The 16,993-nt window shown below is 34.2% G+C and overlaps 1 protein-coding gene across 5 annotated transcripts in view; it reads right to left on the bottom strand.

Moving 5' to 3' along the window:
• Window positions 1-16,993, bottom strand: part of CPNE8 (copine 8) — a 239,321-nt gene that overhangs the window by 23,490 nt on the left and 198,838 nt on the right. For all 5 annotated transcript variants that reach the window (XM_077953184.1, XM_077953185.1, XM_077953182.1 and 2 more), the window contains 2 exons: window positions 9,602-9,729; window positions 1,572-1,674 (listed from right to left, as the gene is read on the bottom strand). In XM_077953184.1, coding sequence (XP_077809310.1) covers window positions 1,572-1,674; window positions 9,602-9,729 — 231 coding nt within the window. The remainder of the gene's footprint in view (window positions 1-1,571; window positions 1,675-9,601; window positions 9,730-16,993) is intronic.

Here is a 16,993-nt window from a genome sequence, read left to right on the forward strand (position 1 = left end):
GAGTATTGCTTGAGGCTAGGAGTTTGAGACCAGCCTGGGCAACATAGCGAGACCTCATCTACACCAAAAAATAATTAGCCAGGTGTGGTGGTGTGTGCCTGAAGTCCTAGCTGCTTGGAAGTCTGAGGGGGGTGGATCACCTGGGCCTAGGAGTTCAAGGCTGCAGTGAGCTATTATCGTGTCACTGCACTCCAGCCTGGGCAACAGGCTGTCTAAAAAACAAAATTAAAAAAAGAAAAAATAATAATTAAGAAGGGAATATAGCCAGAGTTTTATTTAATATTTTTTTCACAGATGTTCATTAAAATAATTCGTGAACATATTCAAAATTGTTAATACAGAATAATATACTCAATTCCATTCTTATCCTTTCCAAACTCTCTGCACACATTAATACAGTGGGACATTCTTCGGAAATGACCAGCCCTGGGTAAGATCAAATAGAAGGTAAGGAGCATCTACTTCCACTTGCTACTCTCAGACAAAACCTTTCTAAGCTGACTTTGGGTATCTTTGTCCTCTTTTCATGTTCTTTCTCCTCAAAAAATCTTTCAGTTGCTAAAGGGGAAAGTGGTATCAGATTCATAAAATAGTAGTATTACTATAATCTACCTCATTTATACCCAAGGTTAGAAAAAACAATTTTCACAGTAAATGAGTGAACACAAATGATCATTACAGAAAGTTAATACTGTTATGCACTAAATATCCTTGAGGATTTTGAGGGAGACTAAATATTTCATGTTATAACATGTTTTTTCCATATAACATATCATATATCATCACTTAAATAATTTAATAGTAAGAATGTGAGATTGATCCAGCAACAGATAGATAGAACACTAGAGCAACCACATCTTTCGCTATGAAGGTCACTGAAATATGACTAATTATTCCTCAGGGCCTCATGCCTTCTTAGTTAAACCTAAATTACTAAGTCCATATTTTAAAGTGCATGTTAATGAAATTCATTCCTGCAGCCTATATTTATCAAATGTCCACTTCGTGCCAAACATTGCTAAACTTAGAGACTAGAGAGTAAAAACTATTACTTTACAGATTACCATCTAGTAAATATAGATTTTATAGATTAGTAAATGATCAAATAACCCTAAAAAAACAAACATACAATTAAGAATTATAATCAGCAGGATGGTTTTTTAATCAATCAGTCACTATCCAGTTCTACAGAAATAGCAATTAGCTATCATAGTTCTCCTCTAACTGGAATGCAAATGTTAAGAAATAACCAGTATAAATCACAAGATTGTATACAAATAGATCAAACTAATAGAGGCAAACACACCCATGCCTGTGAAAATTATGCTATTATCTTTGTTTTTTTCTTTCGGCAAGAATTTTTTTTTAACTAAAATATTCATACCCCTTAGCTTGATCCCCATGGAACAGTGGTAAGATGTATATGCGTTGTCTGGATAAGGTTAAGGACGCAATATGCTGAAAAGGTGTGGTGATTTTATTTTATCGTTAACTAAAATAGGCTCCAGTCTCTCTCTAAGTAGCACCATGTTGTCATGTAGCCAGTCCAATACGGAGTGACCCCCACTTACATTAACTATGGACTCCTTAGTCTGGGCCATATCTGAGATAACACCATCTGTAACAATCAGAAGCACAAAATACTGGGAGCCATCCTTTACAGAAGAAGCGTATCTGAAAGGCAACGAAAAGGTAAGGAAAGTAAAACAGTTTTCTATACGTGATAGTTGGCAAATACAATTTGGAATAGTTAACAAACATTTTAATCTCAATAAAATATTTGAACACGTTAGAGGTGTATCTTATGCAAACTTTCAAATTCTCAATTATCTGAAATAACACACTAGAATAATCGCAATGTTAGTGCATGCTGCCACACAGAAATATCTGGTTGCCTTAGAAGTTCATTTACTAATAAAAGATGTGCTAGATGAGTGGCTATTTAGTACAAAGGAATGGGCGTAGCTTTTGGAAATAGACTTATCCTGACTAAGCAACACATTATGTAAGTGATCTTCAGTAAATTACCTAAGCTATGTGAACGTTATTTTATTAGCTTTAAAATTGAGATAATAACACATCTTTATATTGCTGCATGAATTAATAAAGGATTGCATGTATGGTACTCAATATAAGCATTGTATAAATGATAGCAATAATCAAATGCTTTTGGTTTTTTAACTACATAGAGGTGATGATTGCAACATTACAAATGTACTAAATGTCATTGTATGGTACACTTTTAAATGGTGAATTTTATTATGAAAATTTCACCTCAATAAAATTACACAATAGAAGAAATATTTTTGACACATTCACAGTCAAGTCTTAATATATGTTAAATCTATGAAAGATGACATGGAGAGTTATTTCAAAGCACAAAATTATGTATATGATAACAACATATTCCAGTACTTGAAGTTTGTCAGAATTCTCATCAAATAATACTCAGTAATTTGGAGGTGAATTTTATTAACATGTTACATTTCATTATATTTCTCTTTTCCTCTAGTTTTCTACATTCTAGGTATCTAGATTATATTCTCAATAGAGTTAATTTTTATGATTTTTGCACCTGACTGGCATGCAATTCATGTCTGGTGCTAAGTAAGCATTATGGTTCTCTTAGGAGATACGATAGTAAAGAAGACCTTGATCTGTATTTCTAAAAGTTACCAAGTAAAAACTCCCTTACAACCTAAAGGATTAACGAAAATTCCTTTACAATCTCTAGGAGCGCAGTGAATCCCATTTGAACAAGCTGGTGACAAACAAGTAGTATAAAACATATGTCAGGGCACAACTTATTTCTTGGGCAGCAGAATTTAAAAACATATAAAGAAGAAAAATACGACTTTCCCCACGGACTACAGATACTAAGATTTGTCCATGCCACTAATAAAATACTGGTAATTTTAAAGTTTGATAAAGTAAGTATAGTAAGTGGCATGCTCATCACACCCTGTAAGCAGGATGTTGAACAGGTTCCACAATGTACTACAGAATGAAAAATATTGTCATAATGCTGAACAATTGATCCTGGACATTAAAGAATATGTGTTAATTTATAGTAACACAACCATTGGAAAACCGTCCAAAGTAGTTATAAACCTATTCTCCCATTCCATGTTTAACTTTTTTTGTTTTAAAGAAAAGAAGTCTAACAATTTTCCCCAAGATCTCAATTTTTAATTTTTAAATATCCATTATTTTTTAAGAAAGCATTTCTTACTATGATTCAGAAACACAGGGTTTTATATTTCATGAGAATAATGGAAGACTACAAATAGTAGTGAAAACCTTCTTAAGTACAACAGTATGGCTTTCATGCTTTTCTTACCAAATGGTACTCTTAAAATGTAAAATATCTATCAGATTAAAGAAAAATACAGACAGCTGACTACTATGCAGTCATATAAAATACCGCTTCCAGTGGCTTAACTGATTTTCTTTGGATACACCAGAATGTATATCTAAGAAAAGGGCAAGAATATATTCACACTATAAGAGAGTTATAGATACAGCCTAAAGCAGATGACAGTAAACTTGGAATTTCTCTGAAGTTTGTATTATCTTAAAAATTCATGGAAATTTTACACTTTATTTTATGATAAATATATGCTTGTATTAATATTTTATATCTCTTAACTTTGAAAAACATTAAGGCTGTAGAAAGATACGTGAGTTTATTGTGTGACTGTCACTACTGCTAGCCATACTTAATTTGAAAATCAATTACATTTTACTTTTAAGTGCTGTCCAATCCATTTTAGTCTTTATCACCTTCAGCACCACAAATTAATCTTTTAAAACCAGTTGTTACTTTTATGGCACTTGTTCTACATGTTGGCACATTGTTGCAATTTGCAAGTAAACCTAAATTTCAAAAAAAATCAATGTATTACCATTTATTCTATTTAGCCTTTTATTTTAAAGTACTACCATTTATTCTAATTTAGTTATTATTTTGAAAATATTATATATTTAAGATAAAATAATTAACATGCTACAGAAATGGATGAAGTAAAAAGTATAAGCTGGCCACACCTCAGTACTTTTTCTAGGAGGTGACACTGATATATAGCCTCACAGATTCAAATTATATTTTAAAGGTATTAGAGAAGCTTGCTTCTTAAAAGAACTTGATGGGGAATCTTTTTATAAATTGCATAATTAAGTCTTATTATTAAAAGTCAATTGCCTTTTTTGAAATATAGCCTATCTATAATTTATATCTTAATATTTCTATGATATATCTGAGAGAGAGGTTAACTTTGCACAATTCAAACACATTTCTTTTGCATTTCTTTGAAAGAAGTTTCTGGGATTGTTTTTGTAAAAGTTCATATCTGGTTGGCTCAGATTCAGGGAATATTCTTTTAGCTTATTATTAGTTCATAAGAATAGAGAGGGCAAGAAGACAAGATAAGAAACTGACTTAGGGATTTTTTATTTAAGTCGTTCAATTATGATTTGCACAATGGATTAAAACTTAACAATTAATAAAGGAATACATTTAAATATTTCAACACAAAGTAGCAGAGTAAATTTTGTTACCAAGAGTCACCCCTAAAATACTTTTGACTGGGCAATGAAGAGACCACTGTATCCACATAGATAGGTAGCTTTGTTGCATTTTCTTTTGTGTGTCTACCTCTGTAGCAGAGATAAAAAGACTTAAAGATGTAAGGCATCATAACATAGTGATTTGGAGTCAGCTTATTCTGGTTTGAATTTTAACTCCACCACAAATGACCACTCTATGTATCTATTTTATCATCGGCAAAATGCAAATGACACTACTGTCACCTCTTAGAGTTGTTGTGAAGAGGAATAGATAATCCATATTATAGCACTGAACATGTTGCTAGAGATAGATCATGGGCTCCATAAGAATTGTTGACTGCACAGATTGAATAAATAAAGCATAATACATTATTTAATTTGAAAATTAGTTATGAGAATTCCAAAATAAAAAGTTATTTCCTAAAAAATGAAAATTCATTTTGGATAGTTATCTGGATTTTAGAAGGTTCTCAATATAAGAAAAAAACAGAAAAAATTCAAATAGCCAAAAGACAGAAACTGATAGATCCCCTTTAAAAATTGCAATGTGACAGCCTCAAAACCAGTAACTCATTAGGCACAGGAAACAAAAGACTAACAGGAAATAATGAATATATTTAAATCAAGTGAAATGTTCATAATAATCTGAAAAGATACTTGAAATTTTCACTAGTATATTAGTTTATTTTTGAAATATTAAGCTGGTATAATACACCAACACATTAAATTTATTTCAAATTACTTAAAATTATTGATAAAGAATTCTAGATAAATGGAAATTTTTAAAAATGTTAACAGGAATGTAAAAATAGTTCACACTACATACAAGAGGAAACAGATTAATCAGGGGATGCTTAAAACTCCATTTTGTTCAAATCGCATTCCACAAAAAACATTATTTTAAAATATTTTTATTTCTATTGTGATTAATAATAAAATTTAAACATAGTGTTTTAGACATCAGACACAGTATTAAGTTCATATCTGAAAGGCCCTAAAATTATTTCTCAGAATTTAAATTTGTTGTCAATTTACAACATAATGGCAATATATTTCTTTGTTTTGGTAAGTAGGATGATGATGCTTATGTGTCAACTAGACTATAAATCCCACTTATTTAATCAAAGATCGTAGATATGGTTAACATCTACCATCAAATGATTTTAGGTAAAGGATTTTCATCCAATTAGTTGAAAGCCTTAAGAGCAAAAACTGGTTTCCCAGAAAAAAAGGAATACTCACATAACGCTGCAGTATGAAATCGTACCTGAGTTTCCAATCTACCAACCTGTCCTACAAATTATATTCTTGCTATCCCTTACAATTGCGTGAGACAATTCCTTAAAAAGTATCTCTATATTTTATCTATGTCCATGTCTATATGTCTCCTATTGGTTCTGTTCTCTGGAGAACCCTGACTGATACAGTAGGTGTTAATCACAATCACATTTCCACAGGTCATTAAGATTGGCTAAGCACTATCATTTAAAAGAGTATTTAGGCTGGGCCCAGTGGCTCATGCCAGTAATCCCAGCACTTTGGGAGGCTGAGGCGGGTGGATCACTTGAGCCAGGAGTTGGAGACCAGCTTGGCCAACATGGTGAAACCCTGTCTCTTCTAAAAATACAAAAATTACCCGGGTGTGGTGGCACATGCCTGTAATCCCAGTTACTTGGGAGGCTGAGGCACAAGAATCGCTTGCGCCCGGGAGGTGGAGGTTGCAGTGAGCTGAGATTGCATCACTGCACTCCAGCCAGGGTGACAGAGAGAGATTCTGTCTGAAAACCAAAAAGGTTCTTTAGTTTCCTATCATAACTTTGTTAATTAAAATGAACTTGGCCAGGCGCAATGGCTTACGCCTATAATCCCAACACTTGAGGGGGCTGAGGCGAGCGGATCATCTGAGGTCAAGAGTTCGAGACTAGACTGGCCAACATGGCGAAATCCCGTCTCTACTACACAAAAATTAGCCAGCCATGGTGGCGGGCACCTGTAATCCCAGCTACTTCGGAGGCTGAGGTAGGAGAATTGCTTGAACCCAGGAGGCAGAGGTTGCGGTAAGCCGAGATCATGCTACTGCACTTCAGCCTGGGTGACAGAGCAAACAAACAAACAAAGCCTCATATGGTATTCAGATAATTTAATTAAGCAAACACGTACAGATATCTCAGTATATCCAAAGTACTGTGGTTTATATTTTTATATGTATATATGTGCATGTATATGAATGTCACAATGAATAATTCTTCCCTTCAATGTGGTAAAGATCTACATGTAACCACAGAGTAGTATCAAATTAGTAATAGACATATGCATGGAATGGTATCATAGACCAGAAGAAGCAGAGATTCTCTGTGATTGAAGAGCAGTACATTTGGGAGAATGTGGAAATGAGGTTGGATGGGTGAGTGCTGGTTGTTGAATACTGGATGTTCTTGAATGCCAAGCTAAACCGTCTGCACTTAAATGTATGACAAGGCATCAACAGATGTTGAGTAGGACTTTACATCATTTGAAATCCTGTTCCCAAGACAGCTCTGGAAAAGGAGGACTGGAAAGGCAAGAAATCAGAAGCAGGGGCTGAAAGCCTCAAAAAAAGCATATAAAACCTTCAATTATTGTAAATTTGACACTTTGAGTCTTGTCTATTTTACAATATTGTTATCTCATTAATATTACCTAGAAAGTCAAACAGATCAGAGATACATATATGAATCCTAAAAATAAACATGTGCTTAAAATCGTTATTCTTAAAAAGAATAAGCATTCTTTAAAATGCTTATAGAAAATGACAATAAAAAACTGAGCTTTTACCCACATAGAAAACATACTTTTTAAGGAAAAAAGTATCAAGCCAATATAAAAAGTATGAATATATATGTTTTGACATTGCTAAAAATAATTTTTAATGATAATATATTAACATATACAGAATTTGTTTTTTAGATATTTGTTGAATACTTACCTCCTACATAATGGGTATGATGCTAAGTACTGTTGATAAGCATTTAAGAGTTATAGAAAGCAAAAATGTTATATAAATAGAGGTCACACACCACTATAACTACGGCGCTTCTCTTAATAGAGGAAAAAATAGTACCTCGTCTACTTAGTTGTTAAGGTTTTTGAATGATAATTTTGGGTGAGACAGAAATTGTCTTTCAATAAAAGCTTAAAAATACAATTAAACATAAAATTCAAAGATGAAAGGATAAAAGCATTCCTTCTGTAGACTTATACTAAGAAATGTATACATGGAACTTCCTATTGTATTAGAAGGAAAAGATGACTCTTAAATAGCCATCTCTTACTGATTTTCTTAATTTTCTCATGTAAAAAATAATAAATTATTAGATCATAGCTTATTTTCAAGGAGTCTGAGAGCTTTCACTAGCAGCTGCTCCTATATTCGAGAAGTTACAAAATGATGGATAAAACAAAAAATCGCAATAGAACACTGTGGGGTCTTTAATTTTAAATGTATATAGAAAAGTACCTAGATATTTTATATCTATCATTTTAACTTTTATTATATGTACATACCAGGAAAAAATATGAAATTACTTGGGAAGCATTGATGAGCACATTTCTCATAACCAACATGAGTTCACACAACACAAGTCCTGTCATTTTTCTCTTATCTTTTTATAAAAAAGTGATCTGCAGGGTAGTGTGGCCGTCAATTATATTTTATCTTGTATTAGCATGGTATTATATTCTGCTTTATTTGACAGCCATCAAGAGACAGTATATATGACATTACTTACATTGGCTAGTATAATAAGCTAGGATATATTTTTCAGATTGCAAGTAATGACCCATTAATGGATTGTGAGATCAATTTTGGGAGCCAAGATTGTATTAAAAAAAGAGAAATAGAAAAGAACAGGTGCCAGAGAAATAAAGGTAAAATAGGTAAGACTAAGTACCATTTTTTTGTGGGGTTGAATGTGTACAGGGTTAAGATGTATTAATAAAATTCATATTTTAGTAGAGATTGCAGATGATTTTGTCTGAAAAATTCAAGCTGAAGGGTCACACTCAGAGAACAGTCATCAATGTATCACTGTCAACCTTAGTCGGAGTTCCACAAGGAAGTTGCACTGGGGTCAGCCCTGGGTGCAAGGGATATTTTAGCATTTTGTCCATGTCCCAGATAATGAAAAGTAGAACACACTGAAACTGCCAGTAATATTCATTAGGGAAAGTGGTAAAGTACTAGAACCTTCAGAGAACTGGGGTTTCACATTACCTTTGTACTTGATAAACTGACCAAAATACAGAATTTTTTTCAAGTTCTGGCTACATGTTTTAAAGGATATGCAATTTCTAATTATCTCAAAATAAGTCAGGGTGTCATAGGATTTACATAGGCCAAACTTTCTAGGGATTTAAACAGTGTTGTCTAATTCATTTATGCATTAATGAAAAATGATAAGTATATATAGATTTATTTTTTACATTTTAACATTTTCTTCAGAACATGTACCTGGAGTAATAAGCAATTATATTCTGATTTCAGTACTATGTACTATACACAGGTAGAGCTCTGGGAATTTATAAATTAGCTACTATATTAATTTCAGAGAAGTTAAAATAATGTGCCCTATATATCACCGAATGCTTCAAGTAGTCATCTAATAGAATTCAGTCTCTTATTACTTCTATGCTACTTATTACTACTATGGAATGTGATACTAAATAAGAATGATTTACACAGTTTACATCACCACTGATCTTGTTATTTTCTTCATGGATGCCCTTTCCTAAGAAAACGTTTTCCTTAGTTGAACAAAGATAGTTCCTAACATAACCCAGCAAATGTTTCTTCACTTGAGATTTTAATGTACAGTTCTCAGCAAAGTATCATGATCATTTGATAGAGACTCTTTCTAAGGTACATTTTTTTCCTCACTTTCTTGGAGGTAAATTAGAAGAAAACAACTTTCATGTGTGGAGTCATACTAGCAACAATGTTACGAGTTCACCATGTTCCAGTACATCAGAATAAGCCCCTTGTCTACTCTCTACTTACCTTGCTACATGATTAATTACAGGAGCAAAGTTGGTGGGCCCATATAGTTGTACAGATTTCAGACTCCTGTAATAAGCCTCCATGACCCCCTCAATGCCATCACAATAGGGGTTTTGAGGGTTCCCATTCTGTAGAAATTCATAGGCAAAACAAAACAACAGTAAAAAAGTAAATCTCCGTGAAGATCAATTAAAAAAGACAAGAGAATAATACACTTTGACAATCATAAATATTTTTTGGAAGAGCGCTTATTTATAAATTTACAATAGCAAAACAATAATACATTAGGTGATCAACAATAGATTATGATATATTATGCAGATCATAATATGATATGTGCAGTCATTAAAAATCTATACCCTTCAAAAAATGGCAGAAGAAAAATTTAAATAAGAGAAGCTGAACACCACAACACTTTAAAATTAATAGTATCTTAATTTACACAGGTTTGTGTACATGTGGAGATAAACATATAGAAATCCTAAAAAGAAGAAAACCAATGTATTAATAGTGGCTACCTCTGGGTGGTTAGATAACTGATAACTTTCCTTTCGTCCTTTAACCTATTCGCTATTTTTCCAATTTTTCTGCAGTGAACATGTATTAAAATTAGAAAAAATAAATGTTATCAATTCAAACAGTTTTACCTGATAGCAGGAAAAATGTAAAATATCTGCCACATGAACATTTTCAGGCCACAACTGATAACTCCAAGTAGAGAAGGTGTCAGAGGGAATATAATTTGGTGTGGGAAACATCAAGACAAGGCAAAAGGAAAGGAATAAAAAAACAACCCAGGTCATTCAAGGGAAACGGAGCTTGCTGTTAAGAAGCTCTTACTCTGGGAACAGCGCCCAGAAAGGCAACTTTAACCCAAGCTCTTATTCTGGGGACAGGACCTGAGGCAACTTTAACCCTGAACATCTAGGCTGGCTTTTTCATACCTTAAATGCTCTGTCATTATTAGGTTTAATTTTCCTAGTCCAAATTATACAAATAACACAAGACCATGTATTAGTTATCTATTGCTATGTAACAAATTACCCCCAAAGTTATACCCTATGTATGGTGGCTTGAAGCAATGAACATTTGTTATCTCATACATTTTTGAAGTCTCAGGAATCCAGAAGCAGCTTAGCAGGGTGGTTCCTGAGCAGGATCTCTCATGAGGTTGCAGTGAAGATGCCGACCTGGGCTGAAGTCATCTGAAAGCTTGACAGTGGACAGAAAGATCTATTTCCAAAAAGGCTCACTTACATGGCTGTTGGCAGGAGGCCAAATGGACTCTCCACAGGGTTGCTTGAGTGTTCTCATAACATGGAAGCTAACTTTCCCCAGATTGAGTGATCCCAGAGAAAGAGCAAGGACAAAGCCCCAATGCCTTTTATGAGCCAGTCTCAGAAGTTACATATCATTACTCCTACTTTAATCCATTTGCTAGAAATGAGTTACTAAGTCTAGTTCACACTTGAGAAAAAGGAGATAGCCTCCACTTCTCAAAGGGGAATATCTAAAATTGTGTACATATATTTTTTATCCACTAGTGATAGTCACTACTTTTAAATAGGGTTAGCAATAATTTTAGCATACATGTTTTTACCTGAACAATCACAAGTAACTGGTAATTTATAACTAAAATTTGTTGAATTCTATATACCAAGTTTTATACTAAAATATTTACATATAACTTTCATAACCCTAAAATTGTAGGACAGTCATTAACCCCACTTTATAAAGAAACCAAGGTAATGAAAATGTTGATACTGTACCCAAGGTCACGCAACACAAATAGGAGAGCTAAGATTTAAACCAGGCAGTCTAACTCCAGAGTTCAATTTCTAAAACACTATTATGCTACAAAATTATGAAATGCCAAGCTTTTTTACATTTTCTTTCTTTTCTTCTTTTTTTTTTTTTTTTTTTGTATGTGTTTGTGTGTGTGAGACGGAGTCTTGCTCTGTTGCCCAGGCTGGAGTGTAATGGCCAGATCTCGGTTCACTGCAACCTCTGCCTCCTGGGTTCCAGGGATTCACCTGTCTCAGCCTTCTGAGTAGCTGAGATTACAGGCATGCACTACCAGACCCAGCTAATTTTTGTATTTTTAGTAGAGACGGGGTTTTGCCATGTTGACCAGGCTGGTCTCGAACTGACCTCAGGTGATCCACCCGGCTCAGCCTCCCAAAGTGCTGGCATTACAGGTGTGAGCCACCCCACCTGGCCAAAATGCCAAGATTTCTACAAGGCTGGGGATCTTAGGAAACTGGGTCAAATGTTACCAACTACTTCAATTTTATCATTCGTGAGAGAAGGATATATATCCACTTTTTTTCTTTTAATTTTGTCTTTTCTTCAAACATTTTTATTAACCCTCATACATTTTTAAAAGCATAAAAATAAAAGCCTTCTTTACATTATAAAACTGGTTGAATGACTTGGCTGAAAATAGAATAAAAAGATAAGTTTAATATTTAGCACAAAGCAGTTAGTGTTCTGATGTTCATCTGAGCTGACCTAGTTCACATTCCTTTAAGATTCTGTGGTGCTCTTTTCCCCTGATAAGGTATTAAGCTAATTAAAATTAAAGTTCATTACTGATTTTGGGCATATAAAAATGTATTATATATCTACCTTAAAGGAACAGTTACAAACTAGGGTAGTCCTGAGCTACTTTTATTTTTTAACATGTTGATTGGAGGTTTACATTTTGATGAAACTGTATGTTACCACTATTTCTCTGGAATTGAAACTATAAGGTCACCATTCTTCTCTTCTTTGATAATGTAAAGGTAATCATTAGATGTTCTATTCATCATCATGGAATGTTTAATGATTTCTGAATTAGTTCCAATGCCATAATAAGTTGCTCTAAGGTTCCCTCATACGTCTTAGATGATAAGAATATCTTACCACATAAAATTATGACTTCTTTTTAGCATATGCTCTGGATTACATCAGGATTATTTTAAATATTTTACAGCTACTAAAATGAGATTTTCTTCTTAATGAGAAAGTTGTAATGAGTTATAAAAAGAGTTTTAAGACTGTTACTTGCACACACATGTTTTTAGCGACACAATTTGCAATTGCAAAAATATGGAACCAGCCTAAATGCCCACCAACCAATAAGTGGATAAAGAAAATGTGATACACACACACACACCCACCATGCAATTCCACTCAGCCAAGAAAAGGAATAGAATAATGGAATTCACAGCAAGCTGGATGGAGTTGGAGACCATTATTCTAAGTGAAGTAACTCAGGAATAGAAAACCAAATATTGTCTGTTCTCACTTACAAGTGGGAGCTAAGCTATGAAGATGCAAAGGCATAAGAATGATATAATGGACTTGGAGGCTGGTGGGGAAAGGTGGGAGGAGGGTGAAGGATAACACCGTGACCACTGCTCAGGTGATGGGTGCATCAGAATCTCAGAAATCACCACTAAAGAACTTATCCATGTAATCAAAAACCACCTGTTCCCCCAAAACTATTGAAATAAATAAAAATATTTTAAATGTGTTTAAAAACTCATTTCTTGAAGTAATTATGCAGGGAATCAGTTATTTCTTGTTAAAACAAATTAGAATAAGTCCAGGTGTGGCTCTGACACAAAAGTAAAACATAGGATTTTTTTTTTAAATAAGCACATTTAATTTTGTTGTTTATTAATGAAGAAGGCAAAAGACGCCCTATTTCATATTTCAACAACCTAACTAACCTTTCCATTTATAAAATAATACATGTTAACTTGTAGAACACATAGAAAAGCATAAAGATCAGACTTTAAAATGATCAGTAATCTCACCACTCAGACTTAAGTGTGGAGGGGTGTCCAGCTCTTACCTATTTTTCCTCCCACTTAGCTCCCTCAGGGATTGTGCTGAGAGTGTGGACTCAGCTCCATGCAAGAAGCCTGTCATTTCTGTTGCCGCCTGCAGCCTTTGACACTTTTCAGCAGGGCTAACAAGCTGACAAAATACTGAAAAGAAGCTCTTAGGGGCTGTTGCTCTACTCTGAAATGTGACTGTTGCTTACTGTGGGAAAAAGCTGAGAGAATTCTTCCTTTTATTCGATAAACAAACACCTATTGAGCTTCTGTTTTATATGCAATACAGTGTTAAAGACTCTTGGTTATTAAATTGCTGATGCCTACTTGGCAAAAAAAAAAATACATACACATAAATATTAAATTGCATACATTTGTATAAATGCCAAAATAAGTGAAAAGCATGCAAGTGCATTTAGGTATTTCCCAGGAGAAATCACCTGGACAGGTGTAGCGTTTCTCTATTGGTCCACATGGAAGACCTTCTTGTAAGGACCACTGGCCACAAGCTCATTAGAAATACCTCTACCAGAACTCCGCACTACTGTGTTTTCAGTTATAACCCCAAAAGGAGTCATCAAGAATTATAATGAGAGGAGAGCAATGACCCATTCTTTTCATAACCATAAGTCTTGAAATGGTAATACTAGGAAATTCTTCCTTTCCTTTCCCATTCCTTTTTCTTTTCCCATAGTATGTCTCACATAAAAAGCTGGGATTTACTGAGACCTTTTCAAATGAGTAAAGCTTAAGTTCAACATCTGTGCCAGCAAAACTTACACGTTGGGGGTAATTTAAGTTGTTAAGAAGACTCCCTTGCTATCCAAAAGAATTATGTGAATTTGGTGAGATAAACAGGTTAATGTTAGAGAATATATATCACAAATTCATGCCATGGAAACGTGAGGGTTTATTAACACCAGGTAGTTCATGAAAGGCCAGACTGTCATGAAACTGAACTTTTTGTATTTGTCATTTTCTGTACCTAGACAATAGATACTGCAGTGATTTAAGATGAGCTTAACACAGAATATTTCAGCAAGAATCAAATCAAATACTATCTCACTGACAACCTACTTAACCCATATCTGCCTTATTTATCCAACAAAACAGAAGTGCTTTGAAAAAAATTAGAGTAATATAATCATATGGTAATACTAAAGTTGAGGCATTATCATCAACACAATCATTGTTTTCATCATCAATTTGAGAGATTACTTTTCATAGATTTAAAGGGGTATGATCTCTATTCCATAAATGTTCAAATTGGGCTCAAAGAACAGATTATGGTGTAAATAACAAAAAATATGTATCATTCCTTAGCAGTAGATATTTGTATAGTTTTGGTTACAAGGGGTAAATGTGGAGGTAGGAAAAGCAGAAAAGGAGAAGGAAAAAGGAAAAAAAAATACACACTAGTGGAGGAAGAAATGTATGGAAAGAAAATTAATAAACCTCTCATTTAGCTTAACACAATTACTCCTTTTCTTAGGCATTAAAATAGCTCCTGACCTTTTTCCTGAGGCACTTCAGACTTAGAATCACATGAGTGATTTTCATGGTTTTATAAGTTTCTGGGAGATTTTAATTTTCTAAGACACAACAAAATCCCAACAGATACTCATTTTTATGACACTTGGAGTTTGGCATGTGGCCTATTTCATGGAAGAAAGAATTAAGCCCTCCAGCAACCTCTCCTGAAATCGTGTGGGTGATGGAATAGAAAAGTAAGAATAAATACAAAAATAAAAGTGTAGTTCTCCTCTTAAAACATTTGAGAAAGATGAAATCTTATATAAAAAGTTATATAAAGATACATATATCATGGTGTTAATATAAGCATATATCCAAGAGGTGAGATTACAGGTGCTTTTATAAGATGGGGCTTAGCTGTAGTTAAGAGCATGAATTCTAAAATAAGACTGACCTGGGTTCAAGTCCTGTCCTTTGGGACAATGGTCAACTTCTGAGCCTCTCAGTTGAATTATACAACTCCTTGGTGAACTTTTCTCACCACAGGTAATGAGATTGGCAGTTTCTAGAGCAGTGCAATGCGTCAGCATGAAGTATTTACCACATAGGAATTTTATGAAGATTATATAAGATAATGAGTATAAAGTATGTGACTCGATACTCAGTAAATACTCAGCATTGAGTCAAATACCATTTCACTGAAAACCTACTTCACACTTGTCTGTCTTATAAAAGAAAACAAAAGTGCTTTGAAAATTTTAAAGTAATATAATCATTAGGGAATAATGAAGTTGAAACATTATCATCAACATAATCATTCTTATTTTCATCATCAATGTGGGAGACTATTTTTCATAGATTTAAAGAGGTCTGATCTCTCGTCTTATTCTGTTTGTGCTATAAGAGAACAGCTGGGATTGGGTAATTTATAAACAATAGAAATGTTCTCACAGTTTTGGAGGCTGGAAAGTCCAAGATCAAGAAGCCAGTAGGTTCAGTTGTCTGGTGAGGGCTGTATCCTCACATTGCAGAAGGTAGGACAAGCTGAGTAAAGCCTCTTTTATAAGGGCCTTAATTTCATTCATGAGGGCGAAGCCCTTGCAGACTAACTAGCTCTTAAAGGCCTCACTTAATACTATTACATTAGCAGCACCTGAACTCTGGGAGGCCAGATTGAAACCACAGCAATATGGATCCTATATGTGTTTTAATTGGGCTCAAAGAACAAATTAATGCCGGGCACAATGGCTCACACCTGCAATCCCAGCACTTTGGGAGGCTGAGGCAAGCAAATTGCTTGAGCCCAGGAGTTTGAGACCAGCCTGGCCAACGCAGCGAAATCCCATCTCAACTAAAAATACAAAAAATAGCCAGGTGTTATGCATGCCTGTAATTCTAGCTACTTGGGAAGCTGAGGCACGAGAACTGCTTGAACCGGGGAGGCAGAGGTTGCAGTGAGTCGAGATCTCACTATTGCACTCCAGCCTGGGCAACAGAGCAAGGCTCTGTCTTAAAAAAAAAAAAAAAAAAATTAAGGCACAAATCCTTCCTTAACAGTACAGGTTGAGTATCCCGTACCTGAAACCAGGAGTGTTTCAGATTGTGAATTTCTTTCTTTGGATTTTAAAATATTTATATAATTACTAGTTGAGCTTCTCAAATCTGAATATCCAAAATCCAAATTGCTTCGATGAGTGTTTCCCTTCAGTATCTTGTTGAGTTCAAAAAGTTTCAGATTTTGGAATATTTACTTTTCTGATTTGGGAGGCTCAGCCAGTGTATATTTGTATAGGTTTGATTACAAGGAACGACCACAGAGGCAGGAAAGGCAGCAAAGGAGAGAATTACAGAGACAGAGAAAGGGAAAAATTCAAGGGTGAGAAGAAACATATGAAAGGAAAATTAATAAACCTCATTAAGTTTAACACAATTATTTCTTTTCTTAGATTTTAAAAATTATGGTACATTACAAATAGCCACACATTCTTTGATACTCCTCTCATTGAAAAGTGAAGGTTAATTCCTCTACCTTGAACCTGGGATGGTCTTAGTAACTTGCCTGACCAATAGGATGTTGCAGAAATAACATTTT

The sequence above is a fragment of the Macaca mulatta genome, chromosome 11 (genome assembly GCF_049350105.2).
Source record: "Macaca mulatta isolate MMU2019108-1 chromosome 11, T2T-MMU8v2.0, whole genome shotgun sequence".
Taxonomy (NCBI): Eukaryota; Metazoa; Chordata; class Mammalia; order Primates; family Cercopithecidae; genus Macaca; species Macaca mulatta.